Source organism: Condylura cristata, unplaced genomic scaffold (assembly GCF_000260355.1).
Source record: "Condylura cristata isolate star-nosed mole 26May11 unplaced genomic scaffold, ConCri1.0 scaffold00017, whole genome shotgun sequence".
NCBI classification, from domain to species: domain Eukaryota; kingdom Metazoa; phylum Chordata; class Mammalia; order Eulipotyphla; family Talpidae; genus Condylura; species Condylura cristata.
Genome location: NW_004567118.1, coordinates 37,255,168 through 37,268,143, shown reverse-complemented (window position 1 = coordinate 37,268,143; position 12,976 = coordinate 37,255,168). Strand labels below are relative to the sequence as shown.

The following is a 12,976-nucleotide window of genomic DNA, read 5'->3' as shown; positions in this document are numbered from 1 at the left end:
AGAAAAAATATATCAACAAGGACTGAGCAAGAAGGAAGAAAATTGTGTTATACTTAATTTTAAATGTTTAAAAATAATTACCAAAATTCAGTTTAATACTGCAATTCAGTTTTTAAAAACTAAGAGTGTGATCTCCAAAGAACCAGTTAATTTTTAAAAGACTAACCTGCTTGAAAGTGTCTCATAATAACTTACATGCACATGAAGAGCCCTTTAAAATAATTTTTGAAAGTAGCTATTTTTATTTTCAGAAAAGTTCTTAAGTGTTCACATAATTATTAAGGATCACATTAATACCTGATTTATAATCAATACTCAGAATTTAGTGAAAATCTGAATTATAATCCCAAAGAGACAATATTGTAAAATACATGAAAGTAACATCACTATTTTCCATATCTTCAAAAATAATTCATGCTAAAACTCAAAGTGTTCACACTTCAGAAACACACATATTTTATGTATCATGTAATAAGATGTGTCTCACTTATGCTGGTTTATATTTGGAACTAAAACCTGATAAAACATAATCAGTATTAAATAACAATATTTATAGCAAACTTCATGAGTCAGTTAATGAAAAATACATCTCTTAGTGCCAATGTAATTTTAACTCAAAATATAGTGTTTTTATTTTTTAATTCATAAATCTAAAAGATATTCTGCATGAAAGGTCAAAATTGGTAGATCTTTATGCTGAAGTCTATTGTTAATCAAATGTCCTTATTATTCCCCTTGCTAAAAGTTGAACTATATGTTACAAACAAATGCAGTTCTAACTTACTCATCAGTAAGAGGATCACTACCTATATTGTCTAACTACTACAAATGCTCCCTAAGTAGAAAATTAAATTTTCAAAAGATACCCATTACAACGATAGCATATAATAAACAATAAAGTCTGTAATAAAACCTCACAGCTGTATACACCATAAGCTAGAACCTTCTTTATATTTTATACACTCCAATTCATGATTATCACAAAAGCTTGGTTTAAAAGAAGCATTAGATTCTGTTAGGCAAACAACGCCAAAAGCCAATAATTTAAATTCATAATGACCATACTGTCTTGAACCTTTGAACTATAATCTAAAATAACTCAAATTACCAATAAAATTCCCTTTTCCATGAGGACCTCACATCACCTGTACTGAAAAATACATTCTAATACTTAGCATTATACCCAAAAATTTTTTTGAAAAATCTGAAAATGCTAGTAGAAAAAAAACAATTCAAGAAAATAATTTTAGATAAAGTATTAATAAATAAAGCATTATTAGGAAGACTAGAAAAAAACATGCTCTAGAGAAACAGAAAGGTTGAATTTTAATTTATGTGATATACTACACAATGGCAATAGGGTAACACTGGACAAGAGTGTTAGACACATAAATTAATTTCAACAGTGATGGTGTATATTATGTTAAATCCACATTTAGAAAATTAGAAGGCTGAAGCATTAGAAAGAAATGTTTTTATTAAGCAAGAAGGCCATCCAATCCAATCCATTTGCTCACAACTGACCAAAATTGCCTAACATACTTAAAAAGAAAATACTGCATGGACAAAAAAAACCTCTGTAAATTCTTAGCTGTGAATTTAAAACAAATTTATGTGAAGCTTAGATAAGGAATGAAAGATGAAACCAGATGAAGACTATATTCTAAATTGTACCTTTTAAAATAAACTACTACCTACATGACTATGTAAAAGGTTTTCTTTACATCTTTCTCTAAAATCATTTAGATTAAATGAAAAAAATAAGATTCAGCCTGATAACTTCCACTAATAGTAATGGCAAGTTAAAAATGGAATACTTGTATTTTGGACAAATTGCACTCACCAGAAGAAAACAACTATGACTATCATAATTTCCTTTTTCTTTTATATTATGGCACATTCATATAAGCAAATAATATACTTATTTTGCAAAATAAAGTGAAGGCTTCTGTACAAATATGGACTTACTGACTTTACTTCAAAAGTACTAAGTCCTCAATCCCAGTAGTTTGATAATGATTTTCTCTAAAATAAAAACTTTTAACATTAGGATTTTTAAAATCTAAGCACAAGTAACTGAATTCTGGCAGAAAAAAATTCTGCCTTGATAAAAATGTAAGTAAAAAATAAAATATGGCAACTTTTAGGTACGATTTAGAAAGTGACAGTTTCCTTCCTTCTAACAATTAAGAGTAATGGTCACTTCTAGGAAAAGAAACCACTCACATTATCTGCAAACCAGAAGCAAGAATGAAGAGAGTCAGTGCTTCCTAAGGCCTTGAAATTAAGTTCCTTTTGCATTCATTTATAGTTTTAAATACAACAGTAATAAAATTAAATTAGGGATATTCAAAGCACAAATGGCCCCAATACGCCTTTGGGCTAAATCAAACCAAAGGAACACAGAGAATGTTTCAATGTAACTTAATTCCAGGGTTAATTGAAATGAAAGCTATTTTGTGCCAGAATTAGTAGAATGATTTTACAGTGAAGGTCAAATAGGCTGAAGTGAAGATGTTCTCAACAAACAGCAAAAGATTTTTGTTTTGCTTTGAAAGAAACAGCTAATAAAAAGTTCTCCAAACTTACTGATTTTTTGTTTTCCTTTTTTTCTTTTACTGTAGCTTTATTCAGTAGGGAGTGGCAAGTTGCCTACAGAACAGAGATGAGCACAAACAAGTCACAGCACCAACTACATACAGCAACAAAAACAATGTTGGCTTGTACATAAAATTACACGATAAAATGTAACACAAATGGAATCAACAAAAAAAATTAGAAATCAACTGAATTTTGAGAGATGAATTTTATTTCCGGATTTTAATTACATTTTAAAGCCAAAGCACTACATTAACGGCAAGAAGTGTTGAGACAATCATATCTACTATTTCTGGCTATAAATCATAAAAAAGGCTGTCCCCAAGTGAATTTGAGGATATTTAATATTTATATTTATATTTAATTCCTAGCTTTTGATGAATTTTATGTAAAATATTCATTAAAAATGATCACACACTAAAAGCACTTCCATGTGTCTATATAATTTTTGTTGATATATAAGACACTTCTCTGTGTATCCTTCAATTGACTTAAAGTTCTTTTTTCTTGATATCTGACTTTTAAGTTCCTATTGATTAAAAAATAATTTATATGGGTAAAATAATATTCACGTTAGAAGATTCTGGATTAAAAAAGTCTCCATGAAAGATTACTCTAAAATTTTATGCATTTTTCTGTTTGTAGACTACCTCAAAAAGTTCTAATCAGGAGATTAAATGCTCTGTAACATTTGGAAGAATGTTATCAGCTTATATAGAAATACACATTAATAAATATTTAAGTGGAGAAACTGCAGAGAAAATTATAGAGTAAAACTGTAAGCTTACTTAAATTATTTTTTAGTTACCAGAATGCCTAAAAACATTTTTAAAACATACAAAGATTGGTTTCATCTCTCAGAGCTTCTTCTAGGCCAAAGAGTTCTTTTAAAATTAAAAGAAAACTCCTGACTGGATTAGGTAGAACAATTATTTTCAAATAATTTATAAGTAAAATTAGAATTCTTTACCATATATGCAATTTTTTTCTAGAATTCTGTGAATCTAACCCCATGACCCATAACAACTTGGACTTAAAAGTTAGTTCAACAATTTTCCACAATTTTCCATCCATCCATCCATCCATCCATCCATCCATCCATCCATCCATCCATCCATCCATCCATCCATCCAAGTAGTTATTATGCACCTACATGCTTGATACCGTTCTATGCACTGGGAGACAGCAGTAAATACAAGACAGCACAGCCCTTAATGATCTCATAGAGCTCTGGTTCAAACTTTAGGCTACATATGAAAACACTAGTAGTAAAGAAATGACAAAAATGCAGTTCTACACATTTTTTTTCAATTCTGGTACATAATTATTATTTGTAGCTTTAAAATTTTGTGCAAACTGCTTCTCCAGATTTACTTGGAAAAAAGTGTATGTCTTTAGAATCATAATATTTAGCTCCTTATCAGAATTCTCTCACCATAACTTAAGAGAATGTCCATTCTGGAAGTCATTTTCTCATTATTCCAAACTATCAGGAGGAGAAGTAGAAGTAAATATATGATGAAATGATTTAATTATAAATCTGATATATGTTCACTGTTGGCTTTTTCTATATAGCCTGACCCCAATCCACCGAGGAAGGAGATATATAAAATATGAGGGCTGGATGAAAAGCATAATTTGAAAAGGCTTAAACATCAAAAATACAAACTGGAGTATAAAGAGCTAAAAGCTCAGCGAAGTTTATTTGCTAGCAATATACTTACTTAGCTTTCAAAATTTCCCCAGAGGTTCCAAAGCAGGAGCCATATTTACTAGAGAAAAAAAAAAAAATCGACTACTATCCCTCCCAGTAAAACATAAAAGTAGAAAGGCACTGTTAGGTTACTGCCGCAATCAAAAGGGCAAGAAAAAGCCAGAATAGGGAAGATGAATAAAACTAAAAGAACAAACTAAAGGAAATTACTGATTTTCAGGGAGGCTCAACAAAAGAATGTGTTGAGATCAACACATTTTTCTTTCCTTTTTAACAAATGTAAAATTTCTTGTTATCAGAAACTTATTAAAAAGACAAAGCCTTACTTATAAATTACATAGCATAAGTTTGCTTCATGGTATTCCACACTGCAACAATAAGTTAATTCTATACTTCAAAACAATACCTTGATGCAACATTCAAATAACATTTTTAAAGAAAATATATTAAATTTTAATGTGATAATTCAGATATAACATTGTAGGGTTTTATTATAAATGTACAACACAAAATGTTTAACTGGGAACCAATTACCTCACTCTATTTTCTGAGTTGTTTTTATTACTTCCCCCCGCTTCCTTCCTAACTATGAAGGCTGGTGAGAACCTAAATCCATTTGGTAGGGAAAAGTTGCAGTAATTTACCTTCCTAAGTACTTAATAAATGCCAAGTCCTATTCTTTTTACCTTATCAGAATCATGATCTCAAATTGGATTCCAAGTTTGCTAACAATACAATCAGCAAACTTGATGACACTTACATAAAAAATTTCTATGAAAATCTTCTACATCTTGTAATCAGATTATCTGTACCCATTCACTTTTAAGCAGCTAACGTCACAGCCACTGCCACTACAGATGTCCATTTGCTCTCTGAAAACAGTTAGTAGGCCAACCAGGATTCTAACTCACATTATTTTTTTAATATATATTTACTAGTACTTATTTGCCTGATTTTATGAAAGAACAATTAACAATGAGATTTAAACATAATAATGCTCATATGTAATATTCACTGTACTGTGTTTCCTACTCTAGTCATATTATAACTTAACCACATTCTCATCTCATTAATTTAGCTGAAAAAATTATGTGAGGTTTGCCTAAGCTTCCTTGAGCTATTTTGAAAAGGCAGAGAAAATCAGGATAAATTAAGAGAGTTAATGCTAAGTATGCTTTACCATTTTTGTATATGGAGAAAAGTTTTTTTTATAGATACACCAGATAGATCTTTATAAATAGAAAATGGGGGGGGGTGAATTCACACAGCAGCCTGAAACAGCTTTTTAAATGATGATTGCTGATGTCTCTAGGCAACTCAAAGCCTAAATTTAGGAGGAAAAACACACACAAAAAATGGGTGATGACTCTTCAAAGAAAGAGACAAAAAGGAATGGGTTTTGGTAAATTCCCATACCCACCTCTGTCCCAAACTTCAGATCCACTAGTATTTTTCCACAATCACAGTTTAAACAAGGTTAATGTGGATTTTCATTAATCACTTTTGGACTGAATTATATCAATACTAGAACTGTATATGCAATTCAAAAATACAATGGAAATCATAAAAGTACAGAGACTCAAGAAATAGGGGATGACTAGACATCTGAAATCAAAAGCATTACTTGCAAATCTAGGGTTAAAAAAGTCCAGTAATTTTATTTAAATGATGATACAACATATTATATAGGTAGCAGTGTACATAATATAAACCAATTAGCCTACCCTGGGAAAATCTGACACAAATACATTATACCTTAATGAAGAAACCAAAATTATACCTCAAGTATTTCAAAACATCAAAATTATTGGTCAAGTATTTCAAAACACAGATAGCAAGGAATAGATATGCCTCACATATGAACAGATCCAGGCAAAAGAGAACATCCAAAATTCCACAGTGTATCTTAAAGATATCTGAAAGATTCAGTGTTTACTGTTTCTAAAGCATTCCCTTAAAATACTTCAGTTTATCTCCTAAGCAATCCTAAAATTTTTAAAAGTCACTTGTAAAATTCTCAATGCTCATCCAAATTGACTCAGGAATGTTAACCACCCACTAATTGCAGTTAAGTCCCCCTTTGAAAAAGATTCTTCTTAATTTAGCTTTTGATTAATAATTGTAATCTCCAACCTTAAACATACCTGGTATAAGCAGTGGCATACACTTCGAAGCTGTGGGGGAAATTCTGAGGAGGAACTGATGATGGCATGGAAGAACTTCTCAGTCATCTGAAGGAGATTCCTCTGGTTTTCTTCAAGACTCTCTGACTGTTCTAACCTATAAAAGAAAAAACAAAACCATTAAAAATAATCAATCAAAAAACACTCCTTAAAATAAATCCTTAGGGCCCTCCCTGGTGGCGCAGCAGGTTAAAGAACAGCACTAAGAAGCTAAAGTCACTTCTGCATGAGTTCGATCCCCTCCCCAGAGGTGACCCACATAGTGTGGCAGACCTCTCCTGGCCTGCCTGTTGTTCCCCTCAATAGTGTACTTTGTTGATTTGCCTGTTCTGCTCCCCACTCTGTCTCTGGTGGATTCTCTCATGGCCCCTGCACCTCTGGCCTGTAACCCAGTTCTGTGTGCATAAATAAATAAACCTTTAAAAAAGAAAAATACATAAATCCTTAAGAGTCATTGAGCCAAATGCAATGTGTAGACTTTGCTGGGATACTGATTTTAACAAACCAACTGAAAAAAGACAATCTTGACAACTGTATAAAAATATGTATATTGCCATGACTTCTGGTAAAGTTGGACATATTTTCATGTATGTTGTGGTCATTCAGGTTTCCTGTACCTTGATCAATTGTATCCATCCAGTCTAATCACTACGTGTCCCTCCCACCAATATCTAAAATTCAAAATTAACTGATTTTTCTTCCTATTTTTATATCTTATGTTGTGCTCCCTGAACAATCAATGATACCATCACTGTCTCAATCCTATTGTGCCAATTACCTCTGATTAAGATATCACAGTCAGTCATATTACCATTATGTCCCACAATCAATCAGAACTGCAAATTCTTCAGTATAACCTCTAAAGTCTAAAGAGCTGTGATTAAACGCAGATTTAAAAGGCAGACTTTCAGTTGTACCACTGACTTATTGATTTACACCAATATACTTCTTTTTATTTTCATCAGTAAGACAGGAGTAATAATAATGTATAGTTTATGAGATTTAAAATTTACCCAAGGGCTATGAAATTCACAAAACTTTACAGAAGTTCCCCAGCTAGCATAATCTGAGCTCCTAAAACACGCTTCCTATGACACTCACTAACAACTTCCCATATGTTTTATCTTTCCTATTAAATTGTTACTTAGACCTCTTAAAATCTTACCAAGGCAAGTGTTGAATAAATACTTGTTGTCAATCTCTTAACTAGTAATTTTAATTACCAAGCTAATTCACATAATACATAAATGCTTGAGACACTGAAGCTGTCATTCCATATTCCTTGCAGTTCCGTGTAACACACAGATACAGCAGAGTTTGGAAATTTATATACAGTACAATGGAGAAGTTATTTCACAGCACAGATAACTTTTAAAGGAGAAACAGAATTTGCATAAGCAAAAAGAAGGATATTTCAGGAACAGGAACTAGAAAAGGCAGGCACTCAATTCAATTAATACCTATGTAACTACTTTGCTACCAATTCAAAAATTGGTCTTTTGTTGCTATTAACGGAAGAGTAGAATTTTTTTTTTCAGCATTTGGCCTTTGACCTCTTCAAAGAAAATGGACACATGCACACATTAAGTAATGAGAACAACAACTCAAAAATATATATGGTTAGATGGCGAATCAGAGACATGATTAAATCACATGAACGATGGTTGCCAGAAAGCCAGAAACAGTAAATAAACTTGGAATATGTGGAAAACTAAAGAGATTGGTCTAAATATGGAGAATATAGGCAGAGAAATCAGTTAAGAAACTACAGTAGTACCTCAAATCTGTGACCGGGAGGGCACAGTAGTTTCATGGTATGAAAGAAAAGATAACTTATCTATTAGTAAAGCCAACGAGATTCCTAGAAATGTTGACAGTTCTTTTTTCTGTGAGAACTTTTTTTTTTCTTTTAAAGAAAGAGCTAGGGTACAGGCCAGAGGAGCAGGAGTGGTCAGAGGATTCACCGGACACCAGAGACAGAGTGGGGAGCAGAACAGGCAGACTGTCGAAGTACACTGCTGAGGGGGGCAGCGGGCAGGTCAGGAGAGGTTTGCCGTGCCATGTGGATCACCTCTGGGGCGCAGATCGAACTCATGTGCAAGTGACTTTAGCTTCTTAGTACTGTGCTTTAACCCACTGTGCCACCAGGGAGGACCTGGGAACTTTCTTAGTTAAATCAACACAGTAGCAGGTATGCTATGATCTAAAACACCATCTTACAACCACAGAGCTCTCTTGCCTCCCATATGCCAATTATAATGAATCTATATGTTTCAATATTTAATTAATATGTTTAATATTTAAGTGTTTGTACGTACAAAATTTTCCCCAACTGACAAAGAATTAGCTTTTGTTCCTATAATCCTACTGGGAGTTTCCTGTGTTTTTTTTTTTAATTTCATTGATTTCTAATCTAATTTTCATTTTTTCTTCTCCTTGCTTTAGGTTTGTATTTCTCTTCAGTTTCTCTAGTTTTCAGGGAAGAAAACTAATACTACTGATTTTAAATCTGCATTTCTAATATGTGCATTTAATGCTGGAAATTTCTGTTTAGACGTTGCTTTCATTACATTCCATAACTCTTGGAAGGTGCAGTTTCATATTCATTTAGATTTTCTTCTCTTCTTGGCAATTTCAGTTTGGGAAATTTCTATTGACAAATCTTCACGTTCACTGATTTCTTTCCTCAGTTGTGACCAGTTTTACTTATGTGTCCATTCAAAGGTATTCTTCCTTTCTGATAATGTTTTTGATCTTTCAGCATTTTCTTTTGTTCTTTCTTAGATGTTCCCACCTATTCTAGCATGTTATCCAGTTTTTTTCCTATAAAAGTCCTTATCATATAAATCATTTCAATTCCACAATCTCTGTCCTAAGTTTAACTCTGATGCTTGCTTCATCTCTTCAGACTGATTTTTCTTTCTTTCAAAACATTTTAGCATGCCTTGTAATTTTGCTGTTGTTGGAAGGCAGATCCAGCTTGTTTTATAGGAACTGAGATAAACAGGTCTAAGATTTTAGAACTTAGGTTATATTCATTATAGCTGAAGATGCCCATTTCTTCTAATGTCCCTGTTTTTGTTTCCGCTGTAGTCTTTGGTTTTCCCTAGCAATTTCTTCTTTAATAGAGTATGTTGCAGCACTGTCAGTAATAATGCACTTTACATACTAGAATCCTGTTGATATGTTGGTGAGGTATTGAGGAGGAAAAGCATTCTATAGTTATACGATTATACTCCATTGTTTTATTGAACCTAATTACTGGACTAATGTCCTACAGAAGAGTTTCTCAGCTTATTACCCACTCCCTTAAAAAAGACAGTAAAGTTAGAGGGTGCTGAAGTTGGCTAAACGTCCACCCTTTAGGTCAGATAAAGATGTTTCCTTGGTGGAAGAGAGAACAAAAACACAATGGACATGTCTAAAAATGTTTACTTTTTCCCTTCCCCCACTCAGAACACATGGGTATTTTTCTCCCATCATCACTATGCGAACTTGGTGGGAGCTTCTAGAGGTTAAACTTACAGATTGTAAGGATACTCCTAGGACTTAACAACTAATCCACACTCAGCCTCAGCAATCTGTCAACGTGTCCTACCTAGTTAACCACTTCTATCAGTAGTTTCTCTTGGTAAGATGGTATTTGCCTCTCTCTCCAGTTTTCGGAGTATTGGTTTGCCCTGTGACTTCAGTTTTCTGACAGATCTAAGAAAGCTGATGACTTTCTGTTTTCAGCTCTTTTTGTTTGTTTGTTTATACTGTGAATATTTGAGCGGTAACTTCTAAGCTTTTTACAATTACAAGTCAGAGCTCAGTTTGATTTTAAGTAACTTGAATAGAAGTTTGTCATCCAGGATTCTATCTGTATCACAGTATAGAACAGATTTCTCTACTCTCTACTCACTAAATTCTTTAACCTTTAAAAAGTGAAACTGTTTAATGGTAGCAAATTGCAAACCTGTGTAAAAAGAAAGGCGCTCTGAAGCTATAACTATTCAATTATTTTAATAATAATTGGCTAATTTAGTTCCAGATCTCTGATTAGATGTTACAGTCAATACTTCAGCAAAAGCAAAGCAGGAAATACCAATGGGTAAAAAGCAATCATCAAAAGTGCCAAACTTGAAAATAAAAAATTACATTAAGGTCCTAAGAGAAGAAATGGTGGTTCAGGAAGAGCAAGTATTACATAATTACATAAAATTCATTCATTTAAAGAATATTTATAAAATGTCAACTATAAACTAAATATTAATCTAGTACTTACAAGAAGGATATAAAGATGTACAAAATGTAAAAGATTCAGCAGCCTCAGAAAGGAGATAAATTAATATAATACAACTTTATAGGTGGAAGGACAACTTAAAAAAAAAGAGTCAAGCATGTTCATCTCAGTGCCATCCTCTCCATTCCTAGGTATTTCTGCCTATGAGAAAGATGTATTCCAGAAATTCTCCACTTGTATAATAAAAAGTTTGCCCCCTGTGAGGGAAGCTTATTATCATCATCCTGCCATGCAAGGGATGAGATAGGTGAAGAGCTAGTGTGTTTATTTTTTTTACAGTATTTAAAAATACACTTCACAATCATTTTTATCAGAAATAAAGGTAATTTCTGATTTCCAATTACTTCTTCCCTATTCTCTGCATCCTTTCGGTTTTGAAATTGGACAAAGATCAGGGTCTTTATCTACTAGTTATTTATAACCCCAATAAACATCAGGCATCAAACTACTTTAAAAATATGTGTATGCAAAAAATGTATATGTAATATGCTTATTTCATTGGAGCTAAGGTACCGAGAACACATGAAAATAATGAGACATAGGTAGATTTTGGTCAGATGACTCTACATTGCAGTCAAGGGAGAACAATTATAGTTTTTAAAAACTATAAGCTATAGAACAAATTTTAAGAAAGACAGTGACAAGAAGATTTAGGTTTCTGAATTATTCTTATAGAAAATGACCTGAAAATGGAAAAAACAACACTGGGACAATAGTGAGTATCTGCATTAGTCAGTGTAATCAATGTACTATTAGCTAAATAAATTATGAGATAGCTAAATTATAAAATATTAAGAATGAAATTAACAATTATAGTCATAAAAAGATCTAAGACATAAGGTTAGATTCTTAAAAAAATTAAATTGTAAAACCATATATATGATGTTACCTTTTAGATTAAGCACTCACAAATCATATGCAAAGATGCCTTTAATGATATCTATTAATTTTTTTATGGAACACACTGGCGTATAAATTTCATAATTAAAGATTAGTGTAAAAAATTATGAGTGTCTTCTGTAGTGTGATCGTAGTGAAAAAACAAAGAACAGCTGTATGTGGGAGAAGACAAACCTGGTAGGATCCACTTCAAAGCTAACATGCTGCCAATCAGAGGATGTGATCACAATCCGTAATAAAGGATCCAGGAGTTTTTGTAGATAGGTAGCACCATATACCTAAAAAATGCACAAGCAGGAACTTACTATTTGTGCCCCAGATAGTTTGTATTAAAGATATCCTGTTCTGTATGTTCTATACAGAATCATTATTTGGCATATCTTCAGGAGAAAAAAAAAAAGTGAATGTATACAAACCTTGAAACAGAAGGTCATTATTTTACTGGCTAGGCTGTTTCCTCGGAAAAGAGTCTGCATGGAGTCTGCCAATTCTACTTCCTTAGAAAACATGTTCCAGAGCAGTTGGTAGAGTAAATGTCGAGAATCAAACAGAGTTACTAGAACTCGAGCTAGTTCATCCTGAGAGCAAAATAAAAATTGTGTTAGTGTGAACAATTTCACTTTTCTTGAGCAGGAAACTACAAGGCAAAGTTGACACATCCACTCACTCAATTGAGATAAATGATGGCTGACTAAAATTTTTTCCCCTGGGTTTTATCTGTGTACATGTCTTTGATAGATGATTTCTATACACTTATAATTCACAGATACTAAGGACACATGAAATGTAAAAGGCAGAAAAACTCCAGTATTCATTAGATGATGAAATGAAAGAATACAGAAATAGAAGACAATGCTGAAGGGTTTAATTTAATACACATAGATCATTTTCTCAAAAACACACTGAGGAGTGACACACCATAAGAACACTACTCTCTACTCACATGGTGAAGTAAACTTGGTAAACACTTAACATGGTTAATAGGAAGAGACATAGCAAAAATGGAAAAGCTTCAGAAATTTCAAGCCAAGAAAAAGACACAGACTGTAACATTCAGACCCAAGAGATTAGCAAGATTTACAACTTAGCAGCTAATTACCACGTTATCTAAATAATAATTCTTAAATTCTCCTTAGTAAAGCACTTTTGGCACACTCAAGAAAACTATAATATGTTCAAATACAAGATGGGACAAAATTAGAGAAAACAGAGTAGTCATTAAAAAAATGCACAAACTTCAAGCAATGACAACAAAGGACAGGGCCATGTCCCATAATGTACTAATTCTTATCTAGT

General features: G+C 32.5%; 1 protein-coding gene across 1 annotated transcript in view; it reads right to left on the bottom strand.

The window, feature by feature from the left end:
* NF1 (neurofibromin 1) overlaps nucleotides 1-12,976 on the bottom strand; it is a 244,417-nt gene that overhangs the window by 111,123 nt on the left and 120,318 nt on the right. Inside the window, exons 27-30 of the mRNA XM_004685158.2 lie at nucleotides 12,097-12,258; nucleotides 11,855-11,958; nucleotides 6,457-6,592; nucleotides 2,590-2,652 (exon numbers count right to left, since the gene is read on the bottom strand). Coding sequence (XP_004685215.1) covers nucleotides 2,590-2,652; nucleotides 6,457-6,592; nucleotides 11,855-11,958; nucleotides 12,097-12,258 — 465 coding nt within the window. The remainder of the gene's footprint in view (nucleotides 1-2,589; nucleotides 2,653-6,456; nucleotides 6,593-11,854; nucleotides 11,959-12,096; nucleotides 12,259-12,976) is intronic.